The 18,729-nt window shown below is 39.2% G+C and overlaps 1 protein-coding gene across 1 annotated transcript; it reads left to right on the top strand.

Annotated features, from left to right (window-relative positions):
* Positions 1–1,028: 1,028 nt before the first annotated feature.
* On the top strand, positions 1,029–17,848 carry LOC133266702 (carbonic anhydrase 3-like). The gene is made up of 7 exons (XM_061448188.1): positions 1,029–1,348; positions 2,343–2,540; positions 11,910–12,028; positions 12,841–12,933; positions 13,839–13,904; positions 14,799–14,954; positions 16,986–17,848. The coding sequence occupies exons 1-7, from the start codon at positions 1,303–1,305 to the stop codon at positions 17,103–17,105; spliced, it is 798 nt and encodes a 265-aa protein (XP_061304172.1). The 5' UTR covers positions 1,029–1,302; the 3' UTR covers positions 17,106–17,848.
* Positions 17,849–18,729: the final 881 nt, after the last annotated feature.

Here is an 18,729-nt window from a genome sequence, read left to right as displayed (position 1 = left end):
ACATTGCTCTTTACTCTTGTAATTTCTTGGTGTTTACCTCTCTGATGGTGTGTAGATACAGACAGCTGTCACCTCCCCTTTCACCATTTATTCACTAAGCCTTTAGTGTCCTCTCATAAAAGAGGCTCTTTAGTTCCCTTGTCTCCCCTGCACCTGTTGCAACTCATCCTAATTGAGCTTTATGAGGACAACAGACCTGTTTCAGAGGAGGTCATGCCAGGGTCCATCCAGACCCAGTGACATGCCCCTAGTCCGTGAGCAGTTCACGCTATTTTGACATGCTTTAGCGATGCACTTGGCAGTCCTGGGGTAATGGCTGGACTTGATCCTAAAGGTCTTTTCCAACCTAATTGATTCCATGCTTAATTTGATAATGCAGATTTTATCTGGAGCTGTCAGGAACTGGGTCTTCAGCTAGTTTAGTCATTTCCAGTTTCCAAGAGTCCTCGCAGTGGGAAGCAGCACCTTTTTAAAGGCCAGGGGCAATTAATGCCACCCATTTTTTGCAGAAGCTCTTCAGGAAGGCAGTAGGAGACAGCACAGTGGGGAGCAGTGCTGGAACCCACGTGTGTATGTGGAAATTCCATAGGGAAGGGTTGGAACCTTGCATACAGGAGCTGTTGGATTGGTCCCCTCACCCCCAGCTGCACATGGAGTGTGAAACATATCACCGATGGGTCTCCTGTGGATAGACCCAGCCTTTCCAGACCTGATGCTGGTCTTACGGCAAACAGGCTTTCTGCAAACCACCATAAAAAAAAAAAAAACAGCCAGACCTGTAAATATAATTTCAGAAGTCAGCCAGGCAAAGCTTCCTGGTTTATGTGTGTTCCTGTCTGTGTGTGTACGCACATATGTATCTCGTTTGAACTGAACATTGTACCTAGTTCTGGATATTAGTGCTTTTCCACACTCGATGTTCTTGGAGCCGGGGCAGGCTCCCTTCCCCTCACCCACTGTCCAGGGCGGGCTCCTTTACCCGCAGCCCCGGCACAAGCACGACCATGTTTTCCTACCGGACCCCCCACAGCGGGAGCCCCTCGACCCCCGTCCCCAGCAGCAGCTCTAAGGCGAATCACCCGGCGACCCCGGACGCCTCACCACAGGAGCTACGGGCGGGCAGTGTGAAGCGGAGCGGCTCTGCCCGCCCCCGCCGGCCGGGGCAATGCGGTCCCTCCCGGGTAAGGGCATGGAGTTGGCGGGAGTCTATAAAAAGCCGCCTTGAAAGGAGGCCGCCGTGCTGCCACAGCCGCCGGGAGAGGCTGAGGCGCTGCGGCGGGGCGCGGCAGCGAGACCGACACCATGATTAACCCCAACTACTACCCGTGGGGCTACGACAGCGACAACGGTGAGTGGGGCCGCTGCCCGGCTCCGCTGTGCTGCGGGCTGGCGAGCACAGCCATTCACGAACGGGGGGACTGTGGGCACCAGGCGGGCCTGGGTCGTCGCTCGCAGGTGTGGAAGAGGAGAAGCAGGAAGGAGAGGCCTTGCAGAGAGGTCTCTAAGTTAAATAAAGTCAGTTTTCCTACTGTTAATGTAATTTAACATTTGACAGAGCTTTGAAATCCAGCTTTAGGTTAGCCTTGCTGCAGGAGTAGTAGTGCTTGCCCACAGCGCAGACACCATGCTTCCTGCCTGCAGAGGCTGTAAATCTCGCCTCAGTCAGGCTTCTTCCACATTAAGTTCTTGCTAGAACTGTGACGATAATTAAATCTATGTGGCACATTTCTGGCTTCTTTAGGTATCGATGGCCTTTTCTTTCTCCAGATGGTTGCTTGGTGCCACATTGGAATCATACCATCATAAAAACAGGAAATGGTTTAGGTTGAAAGGAATAAAAAGATCATAAAGTTCCAGTGCCCCTGCCATGGGCAGAGACACGTTCCACAAAAACATGTTGCTCAAAGCCCCATCCGACCTTGCCTTGAACACTTCCATGGATAGAGCATCCACAACTTCTCTGGGCAATCATTTGGGTATATCCCATCCCATGTCTAGCTACTGGTAGACTTAGAGCGTGCTCCTCTAGTTTCCTTCCTTGATGTATTGTCAGTCTCCTGATAAGTAAGGTATTATGGTTGCTATGAAGGTTTAGGTTCAGTTGAATGACTTGCAGTATCCAGGATTTCAACTAGAATAATCTTAATTGCTACACTAATTATACAGTGAAAATCTTCACATGGCCTGACTAACAACCAGATTATTAGTAACCTATTTATTAGTACATTTAATTGATGTTCTGTAGCTAGGTAAAGCCAAGCTTGCATTTAATTGTAACATTAAGTGTAATTCATACCTAGCTGGAAAAGGTTGTCTTGATGTTTCTCTGGCCTTCTTTCTAGGACCAGATCAGTGGCACAAAAATTACCCGATTGCCAAAGGACGCCATCAGTCACCTATTGAAATCAATAACAAAGAAGTGCATTATGATCCCTCCCTGCTACCATGGTTTGCTAGTTACGATCCTGGTGCAGCGAAGACCATCCTCAACAATGGGAAAACCTGCAGAGTTGTATTTGATGATTCATTCGATAGATCAGGTTAGTTTTGTTTTCATCTCAAGCTTTCATTATATATTAGTGACTATTTCTGAAGCTGGTTGGAGAGCAGCTCTGAATGCTCATGGCTGTCGGAAGGTCTCTGTGTATTGCTCAAGTGTGAAGTGCAGGCTTCTGTGATGCCAGTGCTCTGCAAAACTGGTGGGAAAAGCCTGGGACCGATTTTAAAAGATATAGATAAAATCCTAGGGAATGGAGAGAGCTGCAAAGAAGCTTGGTGAAGGGTGAATTAAGGTGTAAGGTAGATTTCTGAACTTCCAAAAGTCATTGCAGTTGTCTTGCTTTCCAGGAGCAAGGAGTCCAGGTACTATCTAAGGATCAAATTCCATTTAAGCTATTTGAGATGCCCAGCAAAACACCTTTAACTGTGTATCTGGCTGAAATTACAGTATTTGTAAACTGTACCCATGTAATTTCTGATAAATGAAGTAATGAACCATATGTTGCCACAAAGTCATGGTATTTAATCAGTTAAAACTCTTCGGCATTCATGAGATTTTGTCTTAATAAATTTTATTAGGCTGAAAATATCCAATGTTTCAGATTCAATGTCCAAAATCTTATATCCACTTGTAATTATGACAACAATGTGCTGCATATATAATGCATATCTTTTAGGGTTACTGAGGTATATATTTTAAAGAGATTCTTCTGTTCTGTTTAACAGGTGCTAGAAATACTTAGTTTATGTTGGCAGAATCACCTACATTTCATGTTAAATACTGTTGGCTATATTTCAAAGGAAAAAGCATTACTGAAAAGCATGAAATCGCATTACTACGGTGATAAAAAGAAAAATCAAATCCATACCTCACTCTTTAATTCTTGAATCAAGGTCAGCAGAGTTGTGTTGTTTTTTCTAGTACCTGGGATGGTAAAGAAAAGGAAAAAAAATGTCAATTTCAGGAAAATATTCAAAGTTTATCTAATATAGTATGCAGTTAAGAAATAAATCTGCACTAAAAGCTTCAGTTTCTATTACAATATAACTAGGATTGATGCTATAATTACTAGGAATTTTACTCATAGTTTGGTCTTAAATATATATATATGCATGGATTTAATTTAATGGATTTTTAATTACTGAGGTGGGTTTCATGAAGGTAGAGGATCAACATGTATGTAAGCTGAACTAGTTAATACGCTATCAAAACTCAAAAATGACTGTGCGGTGAAGACTTTCATTCATTTTTGAGCAAAGTGGGAATCTTTAATGTTGTTTGAATAAAATACTAAACATGATGCATCAGTAAGGAGGTGTAGCTATGGCTACATGGATAATGTCCATGACTGCTACTTGCCTTTTTTTACCATAGAATCATAGAATAGTTAGGGTTGGAAAGGACCTTAAGATCACCTAGTTCCAACCCATCTGCCATCCCTTGTATTTGTTTGGAACAGCATCAGATAGATTAGTGGTTTCATCTTCTGCGTAAATGTCAAAGTAATTATTGTTAGAATTACTCAGATTTTGCATAGGAGGGAGTATCCAAGCTCTACAATCTGCAGCATGGATCCAACACTAGCCACAAAGAGCAGAAAGTTTTGAAATGTTCTGATTTATTTTTTTTTCAGATTAACTTCTGAGTAACTGTTGTATTCTGAGCTCAGAAATAAAAAATTACTCACTGGAAAAAAGGTGTAGTTCTCAGTTCTTTGAAGGCAAGAGACATTCAGTGTTTACTGTTATGTTTCCTTTGTTATACTATTGCCTGCAGAGTCTGTGGGTGGTGTTCCTTCTCTAAGATAATGCTAATTGCAGGACTAATTGCACTGTGCATACTCCTACTGACTTGAGCATGTTTTACATTTTTTAAAATATGTACAGTGATTTATTTTTTTGTGTAGAGGATTAACCATCTGCATAATATATACATACGTAATAGCAATCTTGTAGGAATGGAGCTTTTATTCCTCTGGAACAAAAACATTTTGTCTCTATCTGTCTGTATCTCTGTGTATCTCTCTCTCTCTCTCTATGTATATATACATATGTATATCTCCTATCTATCTGAATTATTTCTGAGTTAATCAGAAAACTAAGGGCTTCCTTTTTTTCCTGATGTTTTCAGTTAGAGTGGTCATATTCATATACGTAGAAATAGGTTGCTGAATAAATTGCAAACGTGAATGGTAAATCAGATTGCTTTGGACGTCTCCAAGTTTTACTTCCATTGTGTCTTCTCTGATAGGAATACTTTGAATATTTGCCATTAGGACAGTTTCTTAAACTCAAATTATTAGAGAGAAGCTTCTGGGGAAAACTGCCATTCAATGTGATTCACATTATGTTGAAAAAGGCCTTATTATTGTTATCTTTGGAGTTAGTCTAGTGTAAGTAATTGAAGAATTTTTCTACAGCTGTTCATAAAGTCTGGTTGACTTTAAGTATCTGTTATACAGTTGAAGGCTTTGATGACAGATACTTGCTTTAGGTGCTGTGTCCTGCTTTAGCTGCCTGTCCATACAAGTTAATGGATTGTTGCAGACTCAGTTCCCCATTTGACCGTACCTATGTGGAAGAAAAACTGTAAGCACTGTAAGGTCATTTCAGGTGGAGGCTGGAGTCTCAAAATCCAAGAAAGAACTGGGAGCTGTATTCAAAACCTCTTAGGTGGCTGTGCCGAATAAAACCCTTACTAGAACTTGGTTACTTTGTCAGCCTACCACTGCTGTGTTTTTCAGCCTGAATGGTAACTCAGACATTCTTTTAGATCCAGCAGTGACTCTGGTTTTGTTTTGAATTAGGGCTGAAATCTTACTTCTACTAGGACAGTCCATTTGCTTTTAAAATTCAAATAGTATTCATGCCAGAGAAGTGTCCTGAGAGCACCTATCTGGTGGAACCATTGTCATGATGCTGTGTGAGATATATAGCTTGCAACTTTCTTAAAATTAATGACTCGTTGGCTTTCTTTATAGTACCTTGGTTAGATGGCTAGATCAAGATGTTCAATCATTAATAAACAGTAAAGATATGTAATCTTGTATTGGAATCCAGGCATAGCAACTGAGGAGAGATGCACTAAGGCTATGTCAAAGGGATGCCTTCTTTCATCTTCTCATTTTGTTGTTTTTGTTGTCTCCTTGGCACTTTCTATGGAGGTTCATTGGCCAGATTACTACTTTTAGTGACTTTCTGATCGTTGACATTTCAGGGCTTGGAGTACCTCAGTGCAGGCACACTTTCTTACAAGGCTATTTTGATAGTGTCTGCAGAATCTTTAATTTTCTTATCAAAGGAATGTGTGCCTTTGGAAGTGGATGATGGATAAAATAATTTAAAGTGACAGTTACTGTTCCTTATTCATATCTTTTAGTATGACTCATGCTTGTGGAAAGCACTTCATAGAGTACTACTTTGTGGGAAATCTCACTTATCTTTGCAGGTGAGATTTTGATTATCAGCTTCTGGTGAATAAACATTTATTTGTTGGCTGCCTCTAAAACAATGAGGACAAACTCCATAAAATTTAATTAAAACTAGGAGAAGTCTGTCTATAGATATACAGCTTTTGGTTGATTCCTGCAAAATGTTGCTTAACATTTTGTGTTTTGACCTCATAGCAGCTTTCCAGTATCAGAAGGGGGCCTATAGGGATGCTGGAGAGGGACTCTTCGTTAGAGACTGTAGTGATAGGACAAGGGGTAACGGGATAAAACTTAAACAGGGGAAGTTTAGGTTGGATATAAGATGGAAACTCTTTCCTCTTAGGGTGATGAGGCACTGGAATAGGTTGCCTAGGGAGGTTGTGAATGCTCCATCCCTGGCAGTGTTCAAGACCAGGTTGGACGAGGCCTTGGCTGACATAATTTAGTGTAAGGTGTCCCTGCCCACAGCAGGGGGGTTGAAACTAGATGATCTTAAGGTCCTTTCCAATCCTAACTATTCTATGATTCTATGAATTTACACTGGAAAAAGCCAGTATCCATTACAAGAATAGCACAGCTAAATCCCAGTGCTTGTGTAGCTGCAGTACAACGGCTATGCTGCATACCACAAAAGGCAGCAAAGTTAAATTCTTCAGTGTTTGAAACATCTACTATATGTAGTGTCTCGTGAAGGTACTGAGAGTTACTATGAGCACTGAAAAGCTTGAGTACAGAGAATTTAGGAGGTCAGTTTCTGTTAACTTTGAATTTCCATTGTAAGAGATAAAAATGCTTGAACAGTCATGGGTTCAAGCTATGCAGTTACACAGTGCAATGTCAGTTTTTTGCCTCTGGAGATGGGGATTTCAGCCCTGCCACAGATCACAAACAAGGTGGATGGAACATTTCTCCAATGAGGAAAGGCTGAGAGAGTTGGGCTTTTTCAGCCTAGAGAAGACTCAGGAGACCTTAGAGCACCCTTCCAATACCTAAAGGGAATGTGCAGGAAAGATGGGGAAAGTCTTTTTAGGCAAGGCCTCCTGTGAAAGGATGAGGGGTAATGGTTTTAAAATTAAAAAGGGAGATTGAGGCTGGACATAAGGAAAAGTTTTTTTACAGTGAGGGTGGTAAAACACTGGCACATCTTGCCCAGGGACCTGGTGGATGCATCATCCCTGGAGAGACATTCATGGCCAGTCTGGATGTGGTTCTGGGCAACCTGAGCTAGTTGATCATGTCCCTGTTCATTGCAGGGGGTTTGGACTAGATGACCTTTGAAGGTCCACCCCAAACTGTTCTGTGATTCTATGAGTTGGGAGCTGACTGATGAACAGGCTGTGATCAACAGGCACAGAACTGGAAAAGGTGTGTTACAGTGCATGTGAGGGTGGATTGCATGCTGACAGACTTCTGACAGACACTTCTCTTTCCCAGTCTGTCCCTATAAGTTCAAATACAAACAAAAGTAATTCTTCTGCATATCTGTTCAGTGCTTGCTAAAGAAAATTTCAGTGAGAACTGAAATCTCAGTTCCAAAAGCTTTTAGGAAGCAGATTTTATCTCTGCAGTTAGCCAGTACAGAGATCCTCTTTTGAGCAGAGGATTTTTATAACATCTAAAATGTGGCACTGACATTAAAAAAACTGAGTTTTATAGTGCACTGTTAGATTCTGTTATAAAGCAATCTAACAAAGGTAATGTGTCTTTTTCAACTGTCATGCAGTAATACCTTACTAATTTAGTTTTCCTATGGTTTACCAGTTCACTTTATGGATTTGGCAGGATGTGAGGATTATAAATCTTGTATGAACAGTTATTTCTTCTCATGTGTTTATAAGTACAACTCACTTCATGAGTCTGGTGCTCCTTATTGTGATAAACACATAAATGTATTGGCTTTTACAAATCATAGGTATTGCTATGTGGATATAACTGTATGAGTTCGCAAAGCTTGCTAAAGACACAAGATTAGACAAGTTGAAAATGGCCAGAACTCTTGAGCAAAATGGAGTCACATAGCAGAGAATTTGTAAAGGTAAAAGAAAGGGGGGGGGGGGGCTGGATATGAGGAAAGCTAGTGCCTGGAAAACATAGGGTTAAAGTACTTTTAGCTTAACTTAGGTCAGAGGTAAAGAACAATGTTTATGTTGTAAGTCTGTGGAATTTAGTGGCCCCACTAAACATGAGTAAATTATTTCACACCATCCTTCTACTTACCATTTAGTTTAGAGCCAGTGCCTCCCAAACATCTGCTGGCTTTGGATACTCCTTGTCTGTTCATCCTGCAATAAATTTTGCAGGAAGGTCACACTGTTCTAACCCTTTGCCAGCTATCAGAAAAATTACGGGTATAGCTGGTTTCAGCTAGTTTTGTGATTATTGGGGCATCCAACTGTGCCAAAGGTGAAAAGTACACTGTGAGGAAGACTGCTTACTTCATTCTCAAGACCACTGCCCACAATCACTGGAGAGCAGTGCGCAGAGGCCAAGAGGAGGAGACTTATGATAATAAGTTCCTGGAGCTAGTTATAATATTCCCCGCCTATACGCAGGAATTATGAATATGTATATGATTAATGCAATAGTGAAAGTATGTAAACCTCTAACAAATGCTAATCAGTACGCTTCTGGCTACGGTCATATGCCCAGCCCTGTTGCTTTTGCTTTATTGACTTTGCCCCTCAATAAAACCCTGTTATCTCCATTAGAGGAGTGAGCTCATATTTCACATTTATGTTTTTCCACCTGACTTTGACAGTATGCTTTCACAGCAAACAGGGAAGGCATTTGTGTAGTCATTACTTTGTCAATTTTACCTTAATGAGGATAGAGACAACTGACATTAGCGCAAATTAACAACCAGACCCCTACCTAAGATGCTCAGCAAGTAGATGCACGTATTCCTAAACCTTCTTGTCACATTTCTGTTGTTAAGGACACCCTGCTAACTAAGGTGGAATGGAGTGGCCGTCTCCACTCAAACCACATCACACATTCATTTTGCTGTGTAAACATGCAAAGTGAAATACAGAGTTTTTTTTCTTACATTAATTGCATCCTTCTGTCCAACACCTGCCCTCTTTTGGACAAACATCTGCCTCAATACATCATAAACAGAGCAGCATGAGACAGAACTGGCTAATACGTGGAATGAGTGGAGTGACTCCACTGAGAGTGGAAAAAAAACATTCTTTTATTAGCCAGTTCTGTCTCATGCTGCTCTGTTTATGATGGATCAACTAAAAGGTGATTTTTTTTTATTTTTTTTTTACTGGGACAGATGTCTATGTATGTGTCCATGTAGGATTGCTCTGTGGTTGACCATTCTTCTGTGTGGACGGGGAGAACATGGAATTTGAGCAATGATTCAGACTGATATGACATTTTTATGTCTGGTATCAGGCACTGCGGAGGGTGATGTGCAAACCTATATAAAAAGATTCAGTCACAGAGCAATGGCTTGATAGGTTGCATTGACAAGACACCAAAAAGGAGAGAATACTTTTCTCCCTTGCCTTCTGGGCTGGTTTGTGTATTCCTGCAGCTGGGACATGTTACTTCAATGACAGCAAGTTTGAAGGAGTTACATTTTGGTAAGTCCGCTATGGCCATCCTGTTGTTTCCTGAAGAGCAGAGATTGGAACAGAAATGTCATGTTTCCAATATTCAGAAGTAAGACCAGCCATTCAGCTAGCCGTGTGAAAAGGATTACACAATATTTCAGAGGACTAAGAGAAAAGCTGCCCATATATCAGGGAAGGAAATGAGCCTGCATGCTCTTTTTTTAAAAGCTCTTTCTTTTTATTTCATTGAGTGTCATAGGCAGAAGCTCAGAGAAGTCATGAGGCCTGCTAGAAAAGCATCTTTTACTAAGTGTTTTGTGCTAGGAAAACAGTTATCACAGCCCTAAAACTGCGAGTCTCAGTTATATGAGTATTTCCTATGAAATAATTGTTAGACTAATTCCCTGATACATATAAATATGTAAATATATAAAAATAAAGCTATATTTTAACACCACTGAAAAACAAAGATACTGTAGTTTCTTTTATAAACTTTTATAAACTTTTACTTCATATTTTACTTCATTTTTTTTTCTAACTGTTTCTAATGTGTATTCATGTTAGTATTTTCTGAATACAAAAATCCAAGAGGATAAAGATACCTTCAGAATTTAGGTTCCAAGCCACATGTTTTTAAAAAAATAAAGATTTCTTTTACTGCCTTTGAGCTATGCAGGCATACTTTGGGATTTTTTATGTTTTAGATATTGGAGAAAGTCATTCTTGCAACTGTTTTGTTTACCTTCTTTAAAATATAGCAAAATTTAATTACATTGTAATCATAAACATGTTTTTCCATGATTTACACTACTCACTTGCAATTAAAAGAAAGAAAATGCCTTTTTGCTCTGAGGAGATGGTGGTTTATAGGCATCTTAATATTTGCTTCATTCTGTGTGCTAAGTAAAAGCTGCTGTTTATAGATGCATGAAACAGGAATGTGTTGGCACACAGTGATGCAGAGCTTCACCTAATGCCCAGTTGAAAAGTGTCTGATGCTGGCCCATCAGTGGAAATAATGACACATTTTTACCTTAAACTGGATTATTTGGTCTTACAGATCTATTTTAATGGAGAATTGATGGCCTTCTCAGCTGCTATTGTTACTGTGTCTGCATTGGCCATGGTACTGAACATCCGTGGGAACAAGTAAAGGGAAGTTGTTGATAATAGCAGCTTGCTCTTAATGTTCAGTAAAGAATACTCTTGGTACGTTATTTCTGGAGATGATAGTGGATTTCATTCCTTTTTAGATTTAAGGATATTTTTCTCTAACATAGAAAAGACCTGCTCTTGAGAATTGGAATCTCTGCGGAATGGCTTATAGGGATGTTATAACTTCTGTCTCCAAATAAAGTGAGTGAGGATTGAATATTAATTAGTATTTGGTGAATGTGAAAAGTTCTTCCCTTTTATTGTGAGACCATTTCAAATACATCACCTTAATTTAGGATATAATGTAAAAATGTGTAAAAAAATGTAAAAGTTTATTTAGAATACAGAGTATTGTTCATCACAGGCTGAACTCTTCTTTAGGGAAGTAACTTGCATTCTCAGAGCTTGCTTTTCTGGCTCATTTGCTGGTTTTATTTTCCTTTTCCACTGCTGAAGGGTGCAGCTATTATAGCAGAAGCAGCATCAGTAATGTCGTTGCTTTTAAAACAAATAAATCATAGCCTGCAGTAAAGGACAAAACTTGTAGTGTTTTGTGGGAGTTTATCATCTAGTCCTCCAGTAGCTGATCTTAATCATGGCTATTTTTGTTTGCTTTGATATAGGTAGATATTACATGGATTTCAGGGGAAGATTAAAGCATCTAAATTTAGGTGGTTTATGTGGGCTTTTAAAAGTAGGTGGGTTATATCTCTAAACATTCTAGTCAACAGAGATGCAGCCACACTTAATCAGTGGAATCCAGAGAGCAATTCAGGTCATCATATGTTGAGTATCTACCTTAAAGCAAGCAGAATTAACTCTAGAAGGTTTACTGTTCTGATTAGGGGCTTACTTCCCAAACATAGGTATCCCATGCTATTTTTGATAACCCAGTGTACTCACCTTGCCTCCAGATACTGCTTTAGAAAAGTACAGTTCTACAAATTTTCAACCACATCTTCCAGAGGTCCAGGTGTATTCACAGTATCCCAGAAGGTACTAGAGTCACATTTATGCAACTGCATTAAAACAGTGATCTCTGTTAACTGTAATGGAAGCCTAGACACAAATAATTTTCATCTGCCTGTAAGTGCATATAGCTGAAGATGGTTTCCTAGAGTGCTGCTAAAATCAGTGCAGAGTTACTTAGTACTCTCAGAACATATAGCACCTGTAATAAATATTTTTAATACATATATATTTCTTTTAAAATAATTGGAAGATACTTGAGTCTAATGCTGTTGCAGATTATCAATTGCAGTGCTGAGAGGTGGGCCACTTCCAGGAGTGTACAGGCTGCGCCAACTTCACTTTCATTGGGGTTCGTCTGATGACCATGGCTCTGAGCATGTTGTGAATGGAGTGAGATATGCAGGAGAGGTAAGACTCACCACTTTTTTTCCTTTAAAACAGGGTGTAAAATAACATTTGTCTTTAGTGTTCAGGTGGGACAAAATTTGTTATTTGTCTGCTTTTCAAGGAGTTCTCTGTTTATTTCTAGCTTTCTGTCTATTCTTACTCCCACTGAGTCTTACGAGTCAGGTTGAAGTAATTCTCACTAAGGAAGAATACATGTGAAACAAAAGTTTCCATGTTCTCAAACCAAAGTGGCTTGAAGCGCAGGACAGCAAGACTGAATTACTGTGAAGCAGTGCAAACTTACTAAGCAGTATTCTGAAAGTATAGTGGTATAGCAGATGGTAGCAACAGAAAGGAGGAAGAATGTGTTGCTTTGATTTTCTGCCACTTGGGGATAATAAGGGAGAATGAGAACTGTAGACTAATAGTATGCAGTTCTTACATTCATATGGGTTCTTTGCTAGAATTACTGTAATTTGAAAGCCAAATGGAAATGAATCACATATCACTAGATGACTTTTGAACTGCATGTTCTGCCTGCTTACTTAAGTATCTTTTCTGTGTTCTTCAGCTTTAAGATGAGATTTCTGTTCTTTTTTGCAATTTCTGTATTAAGATGTTTATAGTTCATTTTAAAGCAAATAGTAGCCTAAGTTTAAATATATAACTTATATATGGATTGCTGTCCATTTTTTCTTTTTTTTTTTCCTGAAGGTCTAATCCTCATTCCTTGTTGCACCAAATGCTAACATATATGATGAGCTCTAAATTCAGGCTCTGATGGCTTGCTATTCAATAATGGATTTTTTTTTCATGCATTTCTTTGCTTCTAGCTACACTTATTACACTGGAATCCAAAATACAGTAATTACCTTGATGCTGTGAGAAGAACTGATGGAATAGCTGTTCTGGCCATATTTTTGCAAGTAAGTAGAAGCATGCAATGCTACTATAGAGTTTTCTATTCTTACAGGCTTAAAAAAGCAAAACCCTCTGAATATTTTCTAGGGATCGAACCACGCTGAAGGACTTGACTTTCAGTAATGCATGGTTTTCAAGTTACAGAGCCTGAGTCATGTTATTTCAAAGGGTATCCAATACTACACACACTTGTCCCAGCAGCTATTGTGTCACTATGTGAGTGGTGGAAGCTGTAAATCCAGATGTATTTGTCCCTGCTTTGGGGACACAATGTCAGGAGTGGCTCTCTGACCAGTAGCAGTCAGCTGTCTCTATGCTAATCATAGTCTGATTTCAAGGACAGATATAGCTTCTAGGCTTTTCATGCACTTTCTACCAGCAGAACTAACTCACAGGCAATACCAGTATCTTATTCTTTTCTAAAGTCTTTGGGGGCATACAGTCTTAGACTGAAATATTGGCCTTTGCCGTCTCTTGTTTAACTGATATTCACTAGGGATAGAAAGATGGATGTCTATGTTGAGATCAGCAATTGTAGACAGTAGATCTGACCATGAGAACTGTTTTTTTAACTAGACTAAAACTTACTCAATTTCTGTACTTGAGTCTGAAGAGTTAATTATCTTTATTAGGCTAAAATTTCATGTCAACAGGAATTGCTGTATTGTAAAATTACCCACAATGCTGAGTTTCTATACTGATATCATTTCTTCATTTGGATCATAATATCTGTTTGGGTATAGACAAAGGCTACAGGCAGAAGACCTAGCTTATTAGGCTGTTAGGGGTGATAGGTGTGGTTAATGAATTATAATTTTGTAGTTGATACATGTTTAGATGCATATAAAACAGGAGAAAAAAGAAAACTGATTGAACAGAACTCTGGTTAGCTGGTGTTTCTTCTCTACAGGTAGGGGAAACTCCCAAACCAGAGATGAAGAGAATTCTTGAGGAAATAAATGCTATCAAGACAAAGGTAACCATATTGGGCTTCTCATTATAGCGAAATTGCTGAAAACCATCAGGACAGAAAAAAAAAACACCTCAGGAGTCATGACTTTCTAGGTTTCAAATTCTGCTCTGCAACATTGCCATAATGTATTTGTGAATAAAACCATGGGTAGCTTTTCCTTAACAGTATAAGTCCTTCCTTCCATTTACGTATGAGCTTTCTTTGGCTTTAGTGCACGTCATGATTTCGTGAAAATGAGAGTCATCTTGCCAAATTTTACACCTAAAAAGTAGGCATGGAGTCTTATTCCCTCAGTCGTCAGTGACAAAAGAAAGGCACCTTTGAAAATTGGTCCATTCTTTCCTGAAATATGCTGCCTAATGGACCTTTGTAAATGCTGCTGACTAGACATCTGTGTCTCAGATAACATTATGTGATAAGAATGTCATATTTTGTAGGCTGTCTTGTTTGCTATTAAATATTTTAAATCTGGACTACCTGTCTCACTTCATTATATAGTGACCTAATCCAGTGTTTGGTAGATAGACAGAATTTCCATAAGAAAGGAAGCCAGAAGGAAGAGTATTTCTGCAGAGAAATGACCAAAGCACATCTGGATGCTGTTTCACATGAGTTAGCTCAGGTACAAGAAGTACCATTATGAAGTTGTTTGTCGTGTCATGCTCCTCTGAGCCCGTCTGTGAGGGTCATTCAGCCCACTTATCTTTACACTGCATCACTATGTCTTGTGTAAATGTGTGCTTAGATTCCTTAGTTCGTATCTATGAAGTACCTGAGCCACTCTGTTTCTTAAAATACCAGAGCTGCATCTTTACCTAATCCTGACTGGAACTGTTGAAGACTTTTCTGTTTGGTTTTGTCTTACTTGTTGGTTTTGTTGTGTTTTTTTTTCTTAAGGGGAAAGAAGCTCCTTTTCCAAACTTTGATCCTTCAATTCTTTTCCCTAAATCTCATCACTACTGGACATACCATGGGTCTTTCACTACTCCACCTTGTGAAGAGTGCATCACCTGGATTATTCTGAGAGACCCTATTATAGTCAGCTCAGACCAGGTAAATTTCAAATAGATAATATTTTACCCACTTCTTTTTAGTTACATGTCAACCTGATGCAGTGGGACAGCCGGGTACCCTAACTGCTTTGCACACTGAATAAAGCAGGAGTCCAGTGTTCTCACCTCATGCAGCTGAACATTTCCAATTCTGAACATCCTACTTTGCAAGTGTGTCTCTTATAGCATGCTTCTTTCAAAAACATCTTCTATCAGAATCCAAATTTAATGGAATGGGTGATTCTCTTTGCCACATATTCTAGATGGCATCATGGAAACAAGAAAATTACAGAAGAGCTGTATCAGGTTCTTGATACCCATATTTCTGTAAGGTACACCAGCTACTGTGTACAAATACAATAGAAAGACTTTCCTCACTGCAGAGTGCCTGCAGTCTAAGTAATGTGTTCATAAAAGAGGATTGTGTTACCAATTACTTCTAATCCTAGAAAGCATCCTTGAAAGTGTACTACCAGACAGCCTCATTAATAGTAATTATTTTAAGTGTGTGCACGTGCATTTACAGTGGATTGCTGGGATGGTTTTGCAGCCAGATGGTAACAGTGTAATAGCCACAAGAGTAAGTGCAGTCACTATGAATCAATACTCTGCAGGAAAAATCAATTCACTGGGAAACCCTTTGAGATGCAGAGTGGGTAGCCTAGCTGCTCAGATTACTCTTAATGAAAGGATAGGGATTTAACTGTGGAGTAACTATCCAATTGCAGACTAATTTTTTTCACCTTTAGCTGTAGTCTGAATATATGCCTCCTCCCTTCTTCTTTTTTTTTTTTTTTTCCAAGTAGGGCAGATCTTCCACAAATAGTAACAAAACCAGCAACTTCTGAATAGCACTTTATGGGTATTAACAAAACTGATCAACTATTTTCATGTCTTACTATTCCCATACAAATTATTCTTCATCTGAAATCTAATTTCAGATTAATAATCCATCTGATGCATATTATACTGGTTAGAAATGTGGCCTCATCATTGTTTAGGCAAACACCTGTCTTCTCTGAGCTGTGTAGTGAAGAGCAATGTTGAGATGCCTGAACTGGCTCAGCCCATAAACTAGAATTAGTATAGTCACAGTGGACCCAACTTTTACAGCACAGACAGAAGTTCTGCTTCTTTCAGACTTAAACTCTGTACCATAAAAGATAGGTACATCAGTCTATTGAAGCTAGTGGCAAAGTTGATGTGAACCATGCATGGGGCTACATTTTCAAGTGCACACATGGGAAAATGTGTGCATGCTTTTAACGGTAAGCCATTAGACAAGGAAGTATCAAGTGTCTGAATCACTGCTGCCATGTTATCTAATGTTGTTCATGGCAGTGACAACAAATGAACATAATGTATCTGTGAGTGAGTATATGTGCTGTATCCCTTGAAAATCAGAAAGCAGCAGAGGAAGAGCATTACACAGTTTTGAAGAGGATGGGCAGGACTCTTTGTACAGTATCCTTCAAAAAAAAAACCATACCTTGGTTAAAAAAATGGCCAAGGAGAGTCAAGCTTCAGACCTTTTTCACAAACCATTTGAAACCAAGTCATTATCCAGATTTTCATTCCTTTTACCAATAATCAACCTTTTTGTGTCACTACAGTAGAATATATCCTCTTCTGCAGACCCAGCATGGAAGTGAACAATTAGTTTATAATTCAGCGCTAACGCATTGCTATTCCAGAGGCTTCTTAACAGGTACTGAGTCAGTAGAAAGGGTTTATTAGGGTATAGGCTGTTCTGTTTGCATTTTCTGAGGACCTCCTGCAGTTTCTATGGCTCTACACAGTTCTGTAGACAGTAGATAAATGACAGTATTTTTCACAGTCCTGTTCAGATAGGACCCATTTTTCCCATCTTGAATTTTTCTAATAATATCACTGCTAAGAAAAGAACATGAGTGCAGTTCTTGTGGTGATGGGGCAAGGGACATCTTCACAACTTTGATGTCTCCTTGGCTTAATTGTTGGGCTGTGGATTTGATCCCAAGGGCATCAGACACTGATTTCTGGTCTCCTGCAGATGGCGAAGCTCCGCAGCCTATCCAAGAATGCTGAGAATGAACCTAATCTTCCCCTGGTTGATAACTGGCGCCCAACGCAGCCTCGGTATTTCAGGATGGTGAGCGCATCATTCCTCTAGGACCTGGCTCAAGTTGGGTGTCCCTGAATGAAGGGACATCTGGAACTAAGAGATGGTTTTGGTTTGTGTCCTCTGTTGCATTTAGACAGAACTCCATCTGTAGGTCTGGAGGGTGAAATTTTGAGTCATGAAATGTGAATTTCACTTTCAGAGCATAATATTTACTTAGACAAATCCTATCATTAAAATGGAAGTAGAGAATCTGTTTGGGTCTTCATTACTGCTTTAGCATTAACTTTCATTAATAGTACAAAGGAAGAAAGAACATGCTACTAACAACTACAAAACCATTTCCTATTGCCCACATGTTGCTTGATGCTTGCCTTATTCCATGCTAAATAGGTTGAACTTAAGAGAATTGTTTTCAGCATAAACCCATGTTCTTCAGTAGCTGTTTTCAGCATTATCCATGTCCTGTTCTGAGCTGCACCAGTTAATGCACAAGGCATCCTTGTAAGTAAAGGAGAGCACTCTTTTGGTATTTTATACTCACATAAAATATGAAAGGACAGAAAATTGCTTCATAACCATTGATAAAGAACTAAGCTTTTAACTTTTAAATAATGGACAGGTGAAACAGAGATCTGTTCTGAAAACTGTATTCAAAGAGTTATATGTAGTTAAAACTGTGGAAGGGAGAAGAGCTGTTTCTGTTTGTATCACAATTGTTTGTCCATACTAAAAAACTAATTTGCATTTTAATGTAACAATCAAAGGGACATGGATTTTGAGTAGTGGATCTTCATATTTTCTTTATGTATGCAAGTGGTTTTCTGTGTAAAAGGTGTTAGGAAGAGATCTTAATCTTTTTGTGTTGGTTTTTTTTTTTTTTTTGAGGCATATTCTCACTTTATTTGCAAATAAAGTCCTGCTATCAATGAGATTTGTGCGTAAATGTCTGGAAACGTAGTTTGACTCTCCTGATGAAAATGCAGTTGGCCAGGGTGTACTTGTCTCTTGTTTTGACATAAAGAACAATGAAACAGGATTGTAAGGCTATACTTGAAATAACAGTATTTCTGCATTAAAAAATTCAACAAAAATACATTTTTGTTCTGTTTTTTTGAGAAACATGTAAAAATAATGAAGTTTCAAAGAAAGACTTGTTAGTGCCTCTGTAATACATCTTCATGAAAATCAGAGATGGATTGTATCTTTTTCAGATGTTTGTTTGAACTACAGGAGTACTGATAATATTTCATGTGACTGCAAGCAAGGAAATAGCATCTTAAATATGCTACATCATTCAGACATCCACATCTATTCTTTTAGTGAGATGACCCTATTCTGACAATGGCTTTCTTGTAATGGCATATGAATCAATTCCTTTGCAAGTTGATTCCACAGTGGATAAGTTCAGGCTGTATCTAAAACCATTAGTCTGAATGGTAATTTGCACTGAGCTCTGGAAATACAAAGCAGTTCTGCTGTGGCAATGGCTGGACTATTAGCTGCCATCTTCTAGGATAGGATGATGTTGCTGAGCTTGGTGGTGAGACAGGGCTTATGCTCCCTGTCTTCAGGTTTCCCACTGTGAAAGTTTCTGGACCATGTTCTCACTTTGCTTTCTTCGTTCAAACAGGTAGTGTTTTGGCTGGGAAATTTCACTTAGTCATTGTTAGTA

This window comes from Pezoporus flaviventris, unplaced genomic scaffold, assembly GCF_033815535.1.
Source record: "Pezoporus flaviventris isolate CSIRO_AGI_PZ_B2104156 unplaced genomic scaffold, CSIRO_AGI_Pfla_v1 ptg000007l, whole genome shotgun sequence".
NCBI classification, from domain to species: domain Eukaryota; kingdom Metazoa; phylum Chordata; class Aves; order Psittaciformes; family Psittacidae; genus Pezoporus; species Pezoporus flaviventris.
Note: the sequence above shows the minus strand (reverse complement) of the source record. Positions and strands in the feature narration are given on the sequence as shown.

What these genes read in the sequence shown, in the direction of transcription:
- LOC133266702 (XM_061448188.1), top strand. Translation starts at nt 1,303, where the DNA reads ATGATTAACCCCAACTACTACCCGTGGGGCTACGACAGCGACAACG. An exon ending in GGGCTACGACAGCGACAACG is followed by an intron (nt 1,349 to 2,342) that starts GTGAGTGGGGCC and finishes CCTTCTTTCTAG; the next exon opens with GACCAGATCAGTGGCACAAA. An exon ending in TTCTGGCCATATTTTTGCAA is followed by an intron (nt 12,934 to 13,838) that starts GTAAGTAGAAGC and finishes TCTTCTCTACAG; the next exon opens with GTAGGGGAAACTCCCAAACC.